Below are 18,554 nucleotides of genomic sequence, written 5' to 3'. Positions count from 1 at the left end.
ACTATTTTTTGGGGGCCATTAATTAATTAGATGGTTGAGGGTGGTGCTCAACCTTACCTTTCAAACATTAGGGAAAAAAATTATTTGCGGAGGTTTCTTTTTTTATTAAATCACTTGAAGGTTGTATCTGGATGCTTCGTTTATGGAGTGTTCGCTTGGCAGATCAATATGGGAAGAGGCGCTCGTGTCTAGAGCTTGCTTGTCGGATTGATGTGGGGAGAGAAGGTTTGTTGGGGAGGATGGCAAGCTAGACAGAGGACGACGGCCACGTGACACAATGAGCGGGGGGGAAAGAGAGAGAGCATGACATCTTGGGGGAGGAAAGGATGGGTGAGCATGGCAACATAGGGGGAGAGAGAGAGCACGGTGACCTAGGGGAGGAGGATGGGTAGGTGACCTAGGGGAGGAGGATGGGTAGAAGGAGATAGATAGAGACGTTGGGGTGATGGAGACACACAAGGCGATGGACAAGGAGAGACAACACTAGCCAAGGAAGAGACAGAGCTAGCCAAGGAAGAGACAGAGCTCTAAGGTTTAACCTTAGAGCTCTGTAATAATTAATTAGGGCTGGTGATGGCCCTAATTAATTAATGGACAGTTAAGTGAATATGTGTTGTATAATTTGATTTATGAGAAACCTTCAATGAAGGTTCAAAAAGAAAGAATTCGTTAATTCTATATACGGTTAGTATTTGAGATAGTTTCATAGCACTATATATAACACATGTGACTTTTTACCCAAAAAAAAGAGAAGAGTATGAAAACAGGAGAGTATGAAGTGTGACTTTCCACCCAAAAAAGAGAAGAGTATAAAACCAATGTGCTGGGAAGGATAATATAACCTTTGAGCTATGCGAAATAAGATCACTAGTCTCTCGAGATTCTAGAAGGAAGGGCAGAGGTAGTCAGGAATGTTGCAACTCTATTTGCCAGTTACTATTAGGGGAGGTTGCTTTGGCTAAAGCCACTTTGTGCAAGATAATAGCGGATCTTGATTCCTTTGAGCTACGCATGTGGACATAGAACCGTTTACATGCAGGTAGAGCCTAAACCCCAACTCTCAGGGGCCAACCAACCATGACATATGGGCCCACCATCCACCCTCATCGTTTTGCAACTCATAGTGACATGTAAACGTCAAGTTACGGAAAGACTTAAATTGCTGCTTGATTTCCATTTTTATACAAAGGTTCCCACTTGATTCAAAGCAGTGTAGCATCGTATTGACTGCTAATTGTCACACTTTCTAATATTTTTATTTATGAAAAATATTACAACGTTGATGTCCAAAGAATTTCCACCATGAACACACATAGTTTTGCTTAGCAAAGACTCCATGGGTGGAAATTATTTTAAGTTTTGCACAACGCCGCCTCCCCTTTCTTTTGCCCCACTCCATGGGTGGAAATTATACACAAAACCCCCTCACAAAGGGAGGCTTTTAATAAAGAGAACTTTTTTCTCTTGTTTTGTAATAGAGAGAAATTTTTCTCTCTATTACAAAAGGGAGGCTTTTAATAAAGAGAACTTTTTTCTCTTGTTTTGTAATAGAGAGAATTTTTTCTCTTGTTTTCCAAAATGGGGTTTGGTAGAAAAGGCAGAGTAGGATCCAAGCTCTATCACTACCTACTAGGTAGTGATAAGGTATGTGCAGGCCACGACCCGTTCAAAAATGGAAGCCGGCGTGTGTGGTTTGACTCACGTTTTATGGCAGGTCACCTTTCCTTGACTTTCTGATCCCGCAGAGGCTAGGTTGAAGGTTCCTCTCTCTCTCTCTCTCTCTCTCACACACACACACGCGCGCACACATCCTCTGTGATTGGGCCCATACTTCTTCCACCACCATTAAGGTTCTTCTCTGCCCTTCCGTCTGATCGCTTGGCAGGATTCCCCTCGTGTCACTTCAGTGTTTGCAACTTTGCATGTCTACCGCGTTGATGACATTAGGGTTTTGCTTGTCTGCAGTAATTGCTCTGTATATCTGCCGTTAGGTTTGGTTTCTGCACCGATTGGTCCGTTAGGTGTGGCGTTTGTGCCCTTGCTGATCTCCTCTTGCATTACCGCAGAAGTCTTCTTGCAATAGCACTCTTCCTGCTCTCCCCCTTCTCTCTCTCTCTCTCTCTCTCTCTCTCTGTCTCTCTCTGTAACACACACACACACACACACACACACACACACACACAAATTCTCTTCCACCATCGCCGCAGCTTGATCAGAGGAGAAGAAGCATCTCGGTTGGCGTTTTATGGATGCCAAGTTAACAGGAGCATGAACACAATCGCTCCGATGGACGCGTCTGCGCAGGAAGTGAAGCAAGGGGACCTTTTTCCCAGCGGTGATCTTCCTCAGCCCCTGAGCGGGGCCTTGAGGTCGGACTTTGTCGATAGCCCGGAAGCTGCGGACGCCGCCCCTGATTCGCCCAGCCTAATCGGGCGACTGGTAGACCTCGTGAACGAGATTTCCAACATAGGAGAGTACAGGAGAATCTTCAAAACAGAGTGCGCAAACCTGACCAGGCGGGTGAAACTGCTGGCTCCCTTGTTCGAGGAGGTGAAGGATTTTAAAGGGACGCTGCCTGACCAAGCTGTTGCCTGCTTCAAATCCATCGAACGAGCCCTGCAGGCCGCCCGCGAGCTCCTTCGGACCTGCCATTGCGGCAGCAAGATTTATCTGGTATGCTTTGGGCTATCAATCATCATATCTTTAAAGACATTAAAAGTGCAAAAATGCAATGTGGTGTACCATTAGGATTGCGATTCTGGTGCCTTTGATGGCCATTTCCTTTTCACATCATGCATGTTCCCTGCCCTTTCAAGGAGGATTTTGGAAGTTTATTGTAGCAACTGACATCTTTAGGCATCGAGCATTCCATGATTTGGGTGCGACATGCCCTATCTTCCATGCTTAGGGTGCTTTACAGCCTTGATAGGCTTCGGACATTCATTGACCGATCATTGCATGAAATCTGATCTATATTTCTCAATCTGGCACCATCAGTTGTCATAATAGCACGTAGATGTGATGGACGGGAACCTCTTATAGATGCATGAGGTCCCTTTAACAGTATTTGGCACATGAGGCATTGTAAGCAGCTGGAAGTAGTAAGTTAAGGAAAGCCCCGATTGGTGAGTAGGTAGTCAGTTTCACTGGCTGGTTAATGCCACGTTTGACAGCTCCCATTGAGTAGACGAGCTGTCTACCCCTCAACCTGAGGTATACCTGCTGGATCTTCAGCTCCTTAATTTTGATGTAGTGTCAGATCATAATCACACCCTTATCTTTATGTTATCTTTTAATTTCAGTCCTGCTCGACTTTGCTGTAGCTTTTTTATGCAGTACAGATTTACTGGGACATAAGTTATGCCAGGCTCTTAGTATGGACTTTTGAAAAAATTGTGCACATTTGATCTGTAGAAATGTGAGATTTAAAATGATGTCACGCCATGATAGTGAAGGCTGATGTTAAAGGCACGCTGGTTGGACTTGTCCTATTCAAGAGACACCCAGCACCAGTACCACCACATCTCCGTTGGTGGGCATTGTCTCAACGATTTGCCAATATCCTTGACCTTGTAACCCCCTTAGCGAGCATGCGTTCACAACTTTGAACTTTGTGAACCAATGTTTGGACACCTTGAAATCATCAGAAAACCCCATTTGGTAGGTTGGTTACTGTTCATTCATATACCTTCAATGTGCACATACATACATACATACATACATGTGTACACTGTATATGTGTGTGTGTGTGTGTGTGTGTATGTGTATAAAGTCCCATCAATCCACCCCCCCCCATCCCCCTCTTTTGCAGTGCATCTCTTTCATGTTGTGGGCTGTCATGCCCATGAGCTGCTAGCCTGGCTGCCAAAACACAGCCCGAAACCCTCACAAACTGGTAGGCCAGGTGGGTAGATGCACGTGCATCACATGTATCATACCTTGAGTGGCCGAATGTGAAATCATTCTCCTTCAAATGTTAGAAATTAGTACTGCATAGCCATCATATGTGTTATATAGCATTGGAGTTTCTGGTTTCATGTACTTGCAGAAACTATGCCATATATGCTCTACAAAGGCCATCTTTATGTTCTCAATGTGTTGCCATTGACATTGCTTCATGAGCACCATGATTTCATACAGGGAGGAACCATGGGATGCAGCCAACTATAGAACAGTTGAAACCCATATATGAGTATGTAAGTGCATGCTCAATTTGCCAGAAGGTCAACATGGGATGATGCCCGGATTGTTGATGCCATTGGAGATTCCCAATCAACCTTTTTAGTATATGCCTTTGGACCCCCTCTCAGCTCCTGGCTGTGAAATCAACCCAAGGGAGCTGGAGTGCCGCCTGAGCGTAGTCTGAGGTAAAGACTTCGTGAAGAGGTCCGCCGCATTGTCCTCCGTCGAACAATAAAGTAGCAAGATGTCACCAGCCAAGATCTTCTCACGTACAAAGTGATTGTGTATCTCTATGTGCTTGGTCCGGGCATGGAAGACTAGGTTCCGAGCAATAGCTATACAACTCTGGTTATCGCACTGGATGACTGTGGGCTCCTTCTGTGGAAACCCAATCTCGCCTAGCAGCCTCCGCAGCCACACAACCTCACAAGCAGCACCACAAGCAGCCCGGTACTCTGCCTCTGTCGAAGAAAGGGCAATAGTTGGCTGCCTCTTGTTGCTCCAAGAAACTGCTCCTGAGCCGAGGGTAAAACTGTATCCTGAAGTAGATCTCCTTGTGTCTGGATCTCCTCCCCAATCTGAGTCACTCCAACCTTGGAGCTTGACTCCATCCCCTCCTATGTAAAAGAGTCCTAGATCCTTCGTACTCTGCAGATACCGCAAGATCCGCAATCCTGCGTCCCAATGAGACTTCAATGGCGTCTGCATAAAAGAGCTCAACAGCCCCACGGAGAAGCTCAAGTCCAATCTGGTGTTCAGCAACCAGATCAATGAACCAACCAACTTTCGGTACTGTGAGGCATCAACTGGCTCACAAGGATCAGTAACGGTTAACTTTGTGTTCGGGTCCATCGGCGAAGTAATAGGCTTGCAGTTCTCCATCCCAAAGGCCTCAAGCAACTCATGAACATACCGCTGCTGAGAGACGAAAAACCCCCTTTGGGTCTGCCAGATCTCCAATCCCAAAAAGAAGTGGAGTAAGCCTAAGTCGGTCATCTCAAACTCCTTTGACAAGGCAGCCTTCGTCACTCTAATGTGCTCCACATGACCGCCAGTGAGAATGAGATCATCCACATAAAGGATGATAAGCGTGACCATGCCGCGTTCCCGAAAGAGATACAGGTTTGGATCTGCAACCAACCGATCTCTGAAATCCAGTCCGAATAAAGAAGGAATCAATCTTCTGATTCCAAGCCCTGGGAGCCTGCTTAAGACCATACAAGGCCTTACGTAACCTGTAAACCATCCCTTCAGATCCTGGAACAATAAAGCTTGGAGGCTGCTCAACATACACCTCCTCCTGCAGGTCACCATTAAGGAACGCAGATTTTACATCCATTTGATACACGGGCCACCTCTGAGAAGAAGCAAGGGCAAGAACGGTCCGAATCGTGGACACCGTGCTGTCGGTGCAAAGGTATCCTCGTAGTCGATGCTTGGCCGCTGAGCATAACCTTTAGCCACAAGTCTGGCTTTGTGTTTGTCCACCGATCCATCAGAGGCATATTTGGTCTTAAAGACCCATTTGACACCAATGACTGATCGCTTTGACGGCCTCGGTACCAACTCCCAAGTGTTGTTCTTCTGGATGGCATCAAGTTCCACTTGCATGGCTTTCCTCCAAGTATCCTGTGAAAGGGCTTCCTTTACGGAAGTGGGCTCTTTGTCCCACATAATATCGGAGGGTAACTCCGTGACACTTGACTCTCGAAGGGTGTCTAACAACCACCTAGGTACTCGAACAGATTGTGGAGCCTCCTGTGGTCGCGGGGGCTCTACTCCAGTTGCGGGCTCAACCTCCTGTACTCACTGAGGTTGATCAACTGGAATGATGGTCTGGGAATCATCATCAGACTCCTCTGGATCTCCAAGAAGTGGCGGCTCCTCGACAGTGGATACTGGAACATGCTCGTCAAAGACCACATCCCGACTGACAACAATCTCGTTCCTGTCTGGATCATACAACCTGTATCCCTTGGAAAGAGAATTATACCCCACAAATACAAGCTTGCGGGACTTGGAGTCAAGCTTCCCCCTCTGCTTCTTCGGAATATGTACATACGCGTCACTCCCAAAGACACGGAAGTGCGAGACATCAGGTTTCCTGCCAAAGTATGCCTCAAATGGAGTCATGGGGTACTGAAGTCGTCGGAGATCGGTTGAGGGTATGGACAGCCGTTGCCACAGCCTCTCCCCAAAGTGGACGAGGAAGATCACGATGCTCCAGCATGGTCCTCGCCATCTCCACCACAGTCCTGTTCTTGCGTTCAACAACTCCATTCTCCGAAGGCGATCCAGTATTGGCCAGTTCCCTTTTGATGCCATGATCTGCACAAATCTGAGAAATACAGTCGAGGAGAATTCACCTCCTTTATCAGCCCTGAGAGTCTTGACCTGAAATCTAGACTCTTTCTCCACCATCACGTGCCGATCCTTGAACCGAGCAAAAGCTTGGTCCTTCTGGGAAAGAAAGTAGACCCACGTGAATCTGGTACAATCATCAACAAGCAGCATAAAGTAGAGAGATCCTCCCAAAGATGGTGTCTGCTGAGGTCCACACAAGTCAGTGTGAATCAACTCCAATGGTTTCGAAGCCCGCGTGGAAGCCTGCTTCGGAAAGGATTCCCTATGTTGCTTACCACGTATGCAAGAACTGCAACGCCCTTGCCTACTACCAACATCTGGCAAGCCAACTACCATCTGGTCTCGGAAAGCTCGCCTCAATGCATCCACATTTAAGTGGCCAAAACGAAAGTGCCACAAATCTCCGACCTGAGAACCTGTCAACGAGGAGAGTGCACTTGTAGATACCATTCTCCACACCGCCTTCCCAAACAACGTGGCCAGTCTCACGGTCCCGTAGAGCAACTGAATGCTCCTCAAATTCCACCCGAAAGCCAGTCTTGCATACTTCATGCACTGATAGAAGATGAAAACCCAGAGCAGGGACATAAAGAACACGGGAAGCATGCTTGCCCCCCTTGCCGTCGGGAATAATCTCCATCCGGCCCTCACTATGTATCGGAATAGTGGAGTTGTTGCCAATAAAGATGCGACCTGACTGTCGTTTCATATCTAGAAAGAAGTCACGGGATGGAGTCATGTGCCTGGAAGCACCACTGTCAAGAATCCATTCCCGAGTATCCTTCGCCGGTGAAGCCAACTGCCTCCTCGCTCGAAGATGATGAATCATCGGAGTCCATCATCTCTAAGTGCACAAATGTCGGAGTCTTTGCAGTTGAGGCTGAGGAATAAGCACTCTTCCCTGTCCGCTTAGGACACTTCCTCCAATAGTGGCCTTTCTTGCCACAATCATTGCAGAATCTTTCGGCCTTCAGTTCTCTCGTTCTGAGTCAGACTTCTTCTCAGAAGACTTCTCCGGTGAAGCCTTCTCTTTGCCCTTGTTGGTATTCCGGCCTTTCGACCATTGGCCAGTTAAGGCCTCCGAACCGCCGCTGTGAGGAGGGTTCGTGAAACGTTCCTCCTGGTCCAAGACCATTGGCACAAGCTCCTCCCAGGTAATGGTGCTGAGCCTGCCACTCGTAATCAACGAGGAATAGAAAGCAGAATACTGAGCAGGCAAGTGGGAAAGCAAAGTGATGGCCATGTCTTCAGATGATATCTCTTTCCCAGCTTGTGTTGAAGGGCGTGCAGCTTGTTAATGTGTTCCCGCATCGTCTTTGCAGGGTTCATAACCCGCATCTGCACTTCCAAGGAGATCCGTTTCATGGGTGATACCCTGTTGTAAAGAGAAGCCAAGTGCTCCCATATGCCTCTCGCCAGCGTCATGTGCTTTACATGATTGATCACTTGTGGTGTGCAGTTGAGGAAAATAAATGACCGGACCCTGGCGTTGACACGATCCCACATGTGTGCCTGTGCCTCTCGGTCCTTCCTCATCGACAATAACTCCCCTCTTGCTCAGAAAAACTCCCAAGATCTATCACGAGCCTAGGGCTCTGATACCATGTCAGAATATGCAGCGGAAATGATCACCAAACTTGGGTTGAATGATACAATGGTGGGGGGCATGGGGCCTATTTATATGCCCCATGCATGCAGTCGGACAGCTGTAAAAGCTCTCCACGACTGCATACAGCAGTCGGCCAGCAGTAAATGGCCTCCACGATTGTAGGAGCAAGTCCGCCAGCCACCAGCACCTCCACGATTGCTGAATATGCAGTCGGCCAGCCACTAGGTGCTTCTGCCAACCATCTGGCATCCATCCACACCATGGAAAAAATCGAAAAAATAGGGAAAAAATACGGGGAGTGAGGAAAAATGATAAAACACCTTATACAGGGCGGGCACACCCACAACAGAGGCCCTGGTGTACAAATATAGACAGGAGATGACTTCTAACTGGGATGATGCCCGGATTGTTGATGCCATTGGAGATTCCCAATCAACCTTTTTAGTATATGCCTTTGGAAGCTTTTTAGCAAATTATCATGGAATTTGTTGCCAACATATTTCAACTGCCCATAAGATAAATTTACAATTCAGAGTATTGTGGACCACTTACACAAGTTTGATATATTGATACCTTGCAAAGTCAATGTTGCACACAAGATACAACTTGTTTGCTTATCAAGTATTGGTTTGTCATGTGCATCCCGCACTTGGATGCCACGTAGACATATCTGTACAGAAGGTGGAGGACCTGGGGTGGAAAACTGGTCCCATGTGAGCCCAGCCCGGGACGAGTCAGCTAGGGTTCCACTCCAGTCGTCCGAGGTCAAGTGTGAATTGTCCTGCACATGCGTCCAAGGTCAGGTGTGCATTGGCCTGCACATGAATCAGTGCCAGTCCGTACTGAGTCTCCCTCTAGAATGATGTCAGTGGTTCTGCGTATCTGGTATGACACTGGATGCCAAACGGCTGTGTAGACAGGTAGGATTTGCAGGTAGAAGGGGGCATCCATTAGTGCTACCCCACCCCAGAAAGGGGATTATACCCCATGGTTGGGCAGGGGGTTGTCAGAATACGCAGCGGAGATGATGACCAGATCTGGGAACACGAGCAAAACACAATGCAGAAAATAACAGCACAAGAGAGAGAGTGATAGAGGCGTGTAACTCTGCTCTATATACACAAGAAGAATCCCGGAATGATTCAAATGTGACAAGGGGGCTGGGGGCCATTTTATATGGCCCCCCAACAGCAGTCGGCCTGCTGTAGGGCAGCCGATAGGACACCAAAGGAGCCCACGACTTGCAAACAGCAGTCGGCCAGCATAAAAAGGTCCACGACCTGACCAGACCAGTCAGCCAGCTCCATGATGTGAACACAAACATGCTGATGCAGTCGGCCAGCAACTGGGTCCTCCTGCCATCACAAGGCAGCCACCCATGCCAAGAAAAATAGGGAAAAATGGGGGAAAAATACACGGAGTGAGGAAAAATGATAAGACACCTACAAAGGGTGGGCACACCCACAACAGAGGCCCTGGTGTATATATATAGATAGGATGTTACGACCCTGTGTTTTTCTCTGGACAATATGCAGGTGTGCACGGGGACATGGTGGACAGTGTGAATGGCATCAGGTTGGAGTGAAAAAGGAAGCCCATGTGTGGATAACCCCATGTGAAAGGGGGCAAAGGAATTTTAACTTAAAAGGTTTTAAAAAAACCATTAAGTGATTTTTAATGCCATTTATGAAGAAAACGTGGCCCATAAGCTATTTTGGGGCCACGTGTGCTTTTTGGGAAAGAGGAGGGGCTGGCAGGCAAGTAGGCGCCTAACTCTTGAGGAAACGTGTGCTTTTTGGAAGAAGTGGGCTGCAAGGAAGCATGGGGATGAACAGCACGTTGGCTTTTCTCTCTCTCTCTCTTGCTAAGAGTCGACTGCAGCATGCACATGTGTTTTTCTCTTGGAAAGGGTGGGTGGCTGGACTGCAGCTTCACGCAGGAGATTTAGTTCATGGGAAAGCTGGCGACTGGTTGGGCTGCACGCTGAAGCTTTTCCCTCTTTGCCACAGGCTTGTGTACTGGTCGGGCAGCACTCAGTTTCTCTCTCTTTTGATTTAGGAAGGCTGGCGGGCTGGGCTATTAAGGCACAGAAGCTACAGGCGCAAGTGAATAGTTCCACACGCATGCTTTTTGGGGAGAGAATACTGGCTGTCTGCTGCGCTACAGAAAGCACAGGTGCAGACTGAACCTCTCTTTCTCTCGTGGCTTTTGGAAGGAGGTTGTCTGGCTGCTGCGCAACAGTACACACAGGCGCCTATCGAATCCCTCCTTCCCCTTTTGCTTTTGGCATGAAGTTGGCTGGCTGCGCTGCTGTCCATACAGGCAGAGTTGGACACAAAGGCGTGGACTGCAGGACAAGAAGGCAGGACACTACGGGGCTTTTCCTCGTGTCTTTCCCTCTTTTGTGGAAAGCGACATAAAGACTGTAAGTCTCTCTTTCTTTGTGAGCAAGTGGGACTGCAGGTGATGTCTTTCGGAGTCTCTCTTTTCACTGGTTCAAGACTGTTACAGAGTGGTTCTCTCTAGCCCTTTGTGAGAGGAAGGGTTTGACAGTTCAGAGGGTGGAAACAGGACAATTTATGGGCTGTTTTTGTGTGGCTGCAAATTCAGCTATGTGTGCTTTGGTTTTTGGCTACAGGCACAGGTCTTTTGGTTATGTTTCTTGGCATGGGAGTGATGCAAGCTCGCATGGCTGCGTGCTCATGGAGCAGATTGTTTTCTTCTTGCTAGAAAGGAACAGTGGGACCTACAGTTATGGGCATCTCTATGTTGCCAGATGTTTCATGAGGGAACAGGTAACTAGATGTATGCTGTTGTTGGCGAGGAAACATGTTTGTGGGTTTCTCCAGGAGATAGGTCACATGCAGGCAGAAGGTACAGGAGTGGACACATGTTTGGTACAGCCTTGCTACTGATAGGACAAGGGACAGGGAATCCATGACAGAGATGGATAGTACACCCTTGGATGGTAGAGAGGGTTTGTACAGGTGTGTCAACTGTATAGTATGCTGTGCTGTGATACTCTTTTGAGAGACAGTTTGGGAGTCTGTGTTGTGATGCAGAAGCACTGGATGTGTCAGGGTGTGATGCTGTTCATAGTGTGAGAGGCTATGGATGGTTGTGGCAGCCTTGATCATGGGAGAAAGCTTCTCTATGCAGACTCAATGTGAAGAGTCTTTCGATATGAACAATGGCTGGACTTGTTTGTGGATGCCGTGTGGAAAAGAAGCCAGATGCAGGTTCTTTGCAGGCTTCAGGAGTTCCACTGGGACGGCTGAATTACCATCTTTATATTGTAATCAAAGCTCTTATAATCAATTAAAGAAATACCGCAAGGGGCGCCACTGCGATTTGGGGCCAATCGGTGTCGGTGTACTATTTGCAGGAGCACTCTAGCTCCCCCTGTTTGTTTTCCTTTTCTAGGTCCTCAATGGTGTTGAAGTGTTTTATGTGCGAGTGTTTGTTTCACCGCCCTTTGGTTTCTGAAGGCCGTTTTACATAGGAGATGACTTCTAACACCCCCTCTCAACTCCTGGCTGTGAAACCAACCCCACAGGGAGCTGGGGTGCCGCCTGAGCAAATCCTGAGATAGCGACTTCTCGTGAAGAGGTCCACCGTACTGTTCTCCGTCGAACAGAACTCTAGCAAGATGTCATCAGCAACGATTTGTTCACGAACAAAGTGCCTCTGGATGACCATGGGTTCCTCCAGTGGAAGCCCAATCCTGCAATGCAACCTTTGCATCCTCACCACCTCACAAGCATCACAAGCAGCCCGGTACTCTGCCTCTGTCGTCGACAAGGCAAAAGATGACTGCTTCTTACTGCTCTGTATAACTGCTCCTGGGCTTGAAGTAGATCTCCTCGTGTCCGGATCTCCTCCCCAAACTGAGTCACCCCAACCGTGGAGTCGGACTCCATCAATCAATCCCCCTCCTGTTTAAAAGAGTCCATGATCCTTCGCATGTCGCAAAAACCACAGGATACGCAATCCTGCCTCCCAAAGAGTCATCTGCAACCATGAGCTCAACTGCCTCATCAGGAAGCTCCCGTCCAATGTGGTGTCCATCAACCAGATCAATGAACCATTCTGCATCACACTGCTCACAAGGATCAACATGTGTTACGGTGCAAAGCCTAGTCCTGGAAACCTGCTGAAGACCACGCAAGGCCTTCTGAAACCTGTAAACCACCCCCTCTGAATCCGGAACCACAAAGCGTGGAGAATGCACCTCCTTCTGCAAGTAATCAACTGCCACCTGTGTGGCTTTCCGAAAGGTCCCCGTGGAAAGAACATCCTCATCTACAGGAGTTTCTCTGTCCCGAATACTACGAGACATCAGAGCATAAGTTACCTGTTCAGTTTCCTCTGACTGACGAACACAAGAACTACCAACATCACTACTGTAGAGTTCCTGCCAACTGCTGCCATCTACTGGCAAGCTATCCACCATCTGGTCCCGGAAAGCCTGCACCTGCAGCGTATCCACACTTAAGTGGCCATTACCAAACTGCCACTCATCACAAACCTGAGGACCTGGGAGAGAGAGTGCTGAAAGCTTGTAAACTCCATTCTCCACTCCGCCTTCCCAAACCACCTGGCCTGTTGCTTTGTCTCAGAGAGCAACAAAATGCTCATCAAACTCCACCCGTACGCCAGTCTTGCAAACCTGATGCACTGACAACAGATGAAAACCAAGTGACGGAACATACAACACCTGGGAGGAATGCTTCTCCCCTCTGCCATCGGGAACTATCTCCATCTTGCCCTCGCTGTGAACTGGGATAGTGGATGTATCCCCAGTAAGAATGTGATTAGAATACCTGCAGAGATCCTGTAAATCAGAATGGGAAAGAGTCATGTGCCTGGAAGCACCACTGTCTCGAATCCACTCGCGAGTATCCATTGCAGAGAATCCTCCAACCTCCTCCCTGCCTAAAGAAAATGAAACATCGGTGTCCACCACCTCCAGGTGCACAAAAGCCGGAGTTTTCATGATTGTTGCTGAGGAATCTTCACCCTTCCCGGTCTTCCGCTTGGGACACTGCCTCCAATAGTGGCCTTTCTCGCCACAATCATTACAGGTCCTCTTTGCCTTCAGTTTCTTGCGGTCAGTGACGGACTTCTTCTCAGAAGACTTCTTTGATGAAGCCTTCCCTTTGCCCGTGTTATGGCCTTTCGACCGTTGGCTAGTTAAGGCCTCCGAACCTCCACCCTGAGGAGGGTTCGTGAATCGTTCCTCCTGGTCCAAGACCATGGGCACAATTTCCTCCCACGTGATGGTGCTGAGCCTGCCACTGGTAATCAAAGATGAGTAAAATGCTGAGTAGTGAGAGGGCAAGTGTGGCAGCAACGTTATGGCCATGTCCTCTTACGATATCTCCTTCCCAGCCTGAAGAACTTCCTGCTGAAGAGCGTGCAGCTTGTTAATATGCTCCCGCATCGTCGACGACTTTGCAGGGCTCATAACCAGTTTCTTTCCTCCTCTCTCTCTTTCTCGTGTTCTTGCCCAAATTTTGAAAATGCCAAAAAAACCTACTCCCAAAATCATGAATTTTATACCCACCACTAGTCCCAAAAAATGCATCTTCATCTTTCTGTTGGCTATGTTATAAATTTGGTATGTATATATAGGAAGTGTCATTTTGAAACCTTTGTGTTTCGTCCAAAATAGATGAAACGAAACGAAATGAAACCTTCGAAATGACGAAACGTTTCATGTTACTATGCCTCACACTCAAATGCCACGTAGGCATATCTGCACAAGCAGGTGCAGGACGTGGGGTGGAAACTGGTCCCTTGTGAGCCCCAACTTGGGACGTGTTAGCCAAGGTTCCACTCTAAGCGTCCAAGGCTAGGTGAACAATTCCCGTACATGGTCTTGGTCAAGTGTGCAAGTCCCGCACACGAAGCAGTGCCAGTCCATATTGTGAGTCACCTTCTAGAATGATGACAGGTGTTCCAAGTGTTCGGCTTGTAGCCAGATACCAGGCATTTGAGTAGGAAGCATGTAGTTGCATGTAGGAGAAGGGGTCACCCGTGAGGGCCACTCTAGAACAGGGTTTGATCCCCTTGACTGAGCATGGCGTAGGCCTTAGGCTACCTCAAGGGTCTAGGTTGGCTTTAGACAGAAGAGCGACACCAGCTTCTTCTTGGAAGCATCCTCCCGAGAGGATAGACTTCAGTAAGTATAATGGTAAACTCGACCCCACGACCCTTTATTCTTGGTTGCATCAATTCATAGTCACCAAAAACAAGAAACAGGAACGGAAACGTTCACGGAATGAAAACGGTGAAACGAGTTTTTAGGGGTGGAAACTGTTGTTTCTTGTGACAATATCACTTGGGAAACAAGAAACGGCCATGGAAACAGATGGGGTCTTGAAACGGAGAAATGCGTTTCTAGGGACTGAAACGGCCGTTTCCTGTGACTATGCATCAATTTGAAGCTTATTTTGTTGCTGTTAAGAAGAATGATACTGATAAAATGATCTCGGTTATTATGAGATATAGTTGTGTGGTTGCACCACTAACGGTACATGCAGTGAGTACATAGATTGGCGTGTTGAAGGCCTATGGGCGGGGGGGTTCGGTGGTATCCCTTCACCGTGGTACCCGACTACTTGATGTGGCACTATAGGCCTTGAGTGTGGCGTTTCCCTCCTCTGTTTCCAATGTAGGCTCCCATCAAGAGGCTAGCTTTTCTTTCTGTTGTACCTTGCTTGAGGAATATACTTCATTGCTCTACATCATAGTCACCAGAAACGAGAAACGGGAACGGAAACGTTCGAGGAATGGAAACGGGGAAACGAGTTTTTAGGGGTGGAAATGGCCGTTTCCTGTGACAATATCACTTGGGAAACAAGAAACGGCCATGTAAACGGATTGGGTCCTGAAACGAAGAAACGCGTTTATAGGGATTGAAACGGCCATTTCCTGTGACTATGCTCTGCATGAGAGCTTCTTTGTATTTTGCTTTTGCGATTTTCTTTTATGACTAATGAAGGATCTTTCCTTGGAAAAAAAAGATACGACGAGTTTTTAAATAAAGATTACAATTTTGGAATTGCAAAAGATTATGAAGCCTAATTTTTGTTTTTCAAAAAAATTCCTAAGTTACAGCCCTGCACTTTAAAAGTGCAGTGCGGACAAAGGAGTTAAAAGAGGATTGCAATGTGTTATGTGCTAGTTCAATCAGCTTAATAGGGAGTCAGTACTTGGTCTCTTCTTTTTTCTTGAATCAATTAGGATTGCTTTATTGAGTTTCTAATTTTGACATCGTTGAGTACATTGAATGCTTGTTTTTCACTTTACAATATGTCTTTTGCATGTCATAAGGTTTTAGAGAGCGGAGCTGTTGTGAATCGGTTCTTGGCAGTGACAGCAGAACTGGAGCAGGCACTCGATGATGTGCCCTATGTTCTTCTTGACATATCTGATGAAGTACGAGAGCAGGTATATTTTTATAATAGTGTTTAATATCTAGCACATATTAAGAGGGGTATGCATGACATAATCTTGTCTTATCTAGTCACCTTAATAACTTGTGTAGAAACACATTTGTTGTAAGCATGATGCCAACTCCATACATGTACATTTGACATACAGTGAAATTCGTGTATGGAGCAGGTGGTGAACTTCTGACTTATTTGGTTTATGGTTATTATATGAAGCTTAACGCATTCTAATCTTAATTTCACGTGTGTTCACTGTTGGCCCCTGCAGGTCGAGCTAGTGCATTCTCAGTTGAAAAGAGCAAAAGGAAGAGCAGATGTGCAAGATGTAGATCCGTACAATGATGTAGCCATTGTGCTGTCACAAGAAAGTGATAAGGCAGCTAGCGATGCTGCTTTGGAAAGGTTGGCTGAAAAGCTGCACCTGAAGACGCTGTCAGAAATAAAGCAAGAGACACGAGCACTAAATCGCATTTCTACAGGCAATGGAGGGGGGAAAAGTGAGAGATTCAAAGAGATGTCTTCCTTGTTGTCTTGTCTCAAAGAGTTCGCAACAAATGACAACGTGTTACTGGACCTGCCCGAGAATGAGAACATGCAACCCGAAAAGATGAGCTCTCCCATCATACCAGACGATTTCCGCTGTCCTATCTCTTTGGAACTCATGAAGGACCCGGTCATTGTAGCGACTGGTCAGGTCAGTTCAGTCTATGGTATTGTACTTTGACAGTTGACATGTTTGCTTAATATATTGATACTTTTTTTTTGGGTGTGAAGACATATGAGCGAGCATGCATCCAGAAATGGCTAGATGCTGGAAATAAAACTTGTCCAAAGACACAACAAGTCCTGCCTCACTTGATTTTGACGCCCAACTATGTGCTGAAGAGCTTGATTGCACAGTGGTGTGAGACTCATGGGATTGAGCTGCCTAAAAAGGTCGGATCAGGCGAATTTGTCTTCAAGTTAACGGCTGGATTTTCTTTTATTGTGCATGCATGCGTGTGCGAGTGCTTGTTATTTTGTCTAGGGCTTTGGTATGCATCTTGGGATCGTGTTGTATGGACTGTCTGGTAAACCAATGTGATATCATGACAGATACCGCCAGGTGAACGGCAGACAATTGAGGTTTTGCTTCAAAAACTGTCTCTGGGTCAACCAGATGTGCAGAGAGCTGCAGCTGGAGAGTTACGAATGCTAGCAAAAAGAAACGCAGAGAATCGTGTCTGTATTGCAGAGGCAGGTGCCATCCCTCTTCTGGTAGGGCTCCTTTCATCCCCAGATTCGCGCACACAAGAACATGCTGTGACGGCACTGTTAAATCTTTCTATACACGAGGGGAACAAGGGAGCAATTGTCGTAGGTGGAGCCATTGATCCTATTGTAGAGGTACTAAAGAATGGAAGCATGGAAGCTAGAGAAAATGCTGCTGCTACTCTTTTTAGTCTTTCTGTCGTGGATGAGAACAAGGTGACAATAGGTGCTTCTGGGGCAATACCTGCACTGGTCAGTCTTCTACGTGATGGTACCTTAAGAGGGAAAAAGGATGCCGCTACTGCTCTCTTCAATCTGTCTATATACCAGGGCAACAAAGCAAGAGCAGTAAGAGCATTTGTTGTACCTCCTCTGATGCAGCTTTTGAAAGACCCATCTTCGGATATGGTAGATGAAGCTCTTGCTATCCTTGCAATTCTTGCTACCCATCAAGAAGGAAGAGGTGCTATTGGTCAGGCATCTGCCATCCCTGTGTTAGTAGAGCTTATCAAAACAGGTTCACCTCGGAACAAGGAGAATGCAGCTGCTGTTTTATTAGCTCTTTGCTTAAACGATCCTTTACAGACAGCTTTGGTTGGACAGCTTGGGGCTCATGGTCCTTTGAATGAGCTTGTCAGGAATGGGACAGCAAGGGCACGCCGTAAAGCATTGTCACTATTGGACCATTTGAACAAGCATGAAAACGGTGCACCAGATGTGGCTTAATCCAGGTATCGAATTTTGAGTGGTGTTGTAGCTTTCTGATTGTGTGGACTATCAGGAGGAAAATATTGTATCAGGTGGAAAATATCGTATAAGTGTTGATTTAAACCATTGTTTATCTGCATCAGCTTGATCTATGCTGCTATGTTTTGATCTGTTTGAAGGTGGTGAAAGACTGTTTTCCGAGATTCTATTGTTCATCTGTAGCTCTTGGCATCGCTCTGAATCAATTTATGTACTAAAGTTTTTTGAAGATGTTATTTGCTAACATGGTCTCATGCTGTACATAACAACTAATGGGTATGAGAAGTGTTTTTAGTAAGTTTTCAAGGGTGCTAGGCTGTGTGCTGGGATTTACAGATTTTACTTGGGACTTGACTTTACGGATTTGACTTGGGACTTGGCTTAGATGCTAACTCATGCTTAAGATTCTAAGCTTGGAAGAGAAAACAAGTTAGAACTGACAAAAAGGTGTTCCTTTTCTTAAATTAAGCTATGAAGTCATGAATGCGGTTGTCGTTACACAATGACATAGTAATACCAGTAGCGATTGAGTCCACCAATGTATTGTTAACCCTCGATGCTATGTACGAAACTTCAAAAAAAATAGTACATTTGTGCTTCAAAGTCTACCCATGGTGGGACAAACTGCACCATGAACATTACATGGATACAATAAAGGGGATGTGAAAACTTACTATCCCAAAACTGACTGACCATAATAACAAGGATTGGATCACCATCTTGGTTGACTAACCTCATTTAAGACTTGCTGGAGTGTGTGCGCTTAGTAGTTCTACTAGTCAACTTTTAGATTCAAAACTAGTGGGGGGGTTATGGGGACCCGATACACGAACTCATACTGTTGCTGTATGCCGTTTTCATTTGTGCACTTGGGCAAACAAGTGCATGTAGGCAAGATGATGTCTCACATGATGAAGTTTAGGCAAGTTTCACAGCTAGCATGA

At 46.7% G+C, this 18,554-nt stretch overlaps 1 protein-coding gene across 1 annotated transcript; it reads left to right on the top strand.

The window, feature by feature from the left end:
* The first annotated feature begins 1,516 nt into the window (after nt 1-1,516).
* LOC147624107 (U-box domain-containing protein 13-like) lies at nt 1,517-17,839 on the top strand. Its single transcript, XM_086820769.1, has 5 exons — nt 1,517-2,673; nt 15,494-15,610; nt 15,881-16,306; nt 16,387-16,548; nt 16,708-17,839. The coding sequence occupies exons 1-5, from the start codon at nt 2,269-2,271 to the stop codon at nt 17,587-17,589; spliced, it is 1,992 nt and encodes a 663-aa protein (XP_086676895.1). The 5' UTR covers nt 1,517-2,268; the 3' UTR covers nt 17,590-17,839.
* The last annotated feature ends 715 nt before the right edge of the window (nt 17,840-18,554 follow it).

This window comes from Cibotium barometz, chromosome 26 (genome assembly GCF_041138505.1).
Source record: "Cibotium barometz isolate CiBa-2024 chromosome 26, ASM4113850v1, whole genome shotgun sequence".
NCBI classification, from domain to species: domain Eukaryota; kingdom Viridiplantae; phylum Streptophyta; class Polypodiopsida; order Cyatheales; family Cibotiaceae; genus Cibotium; species Cibotium barometz.
This window is presented reverse-complemented; position numbering and strand designations above follow the sequence as displayed.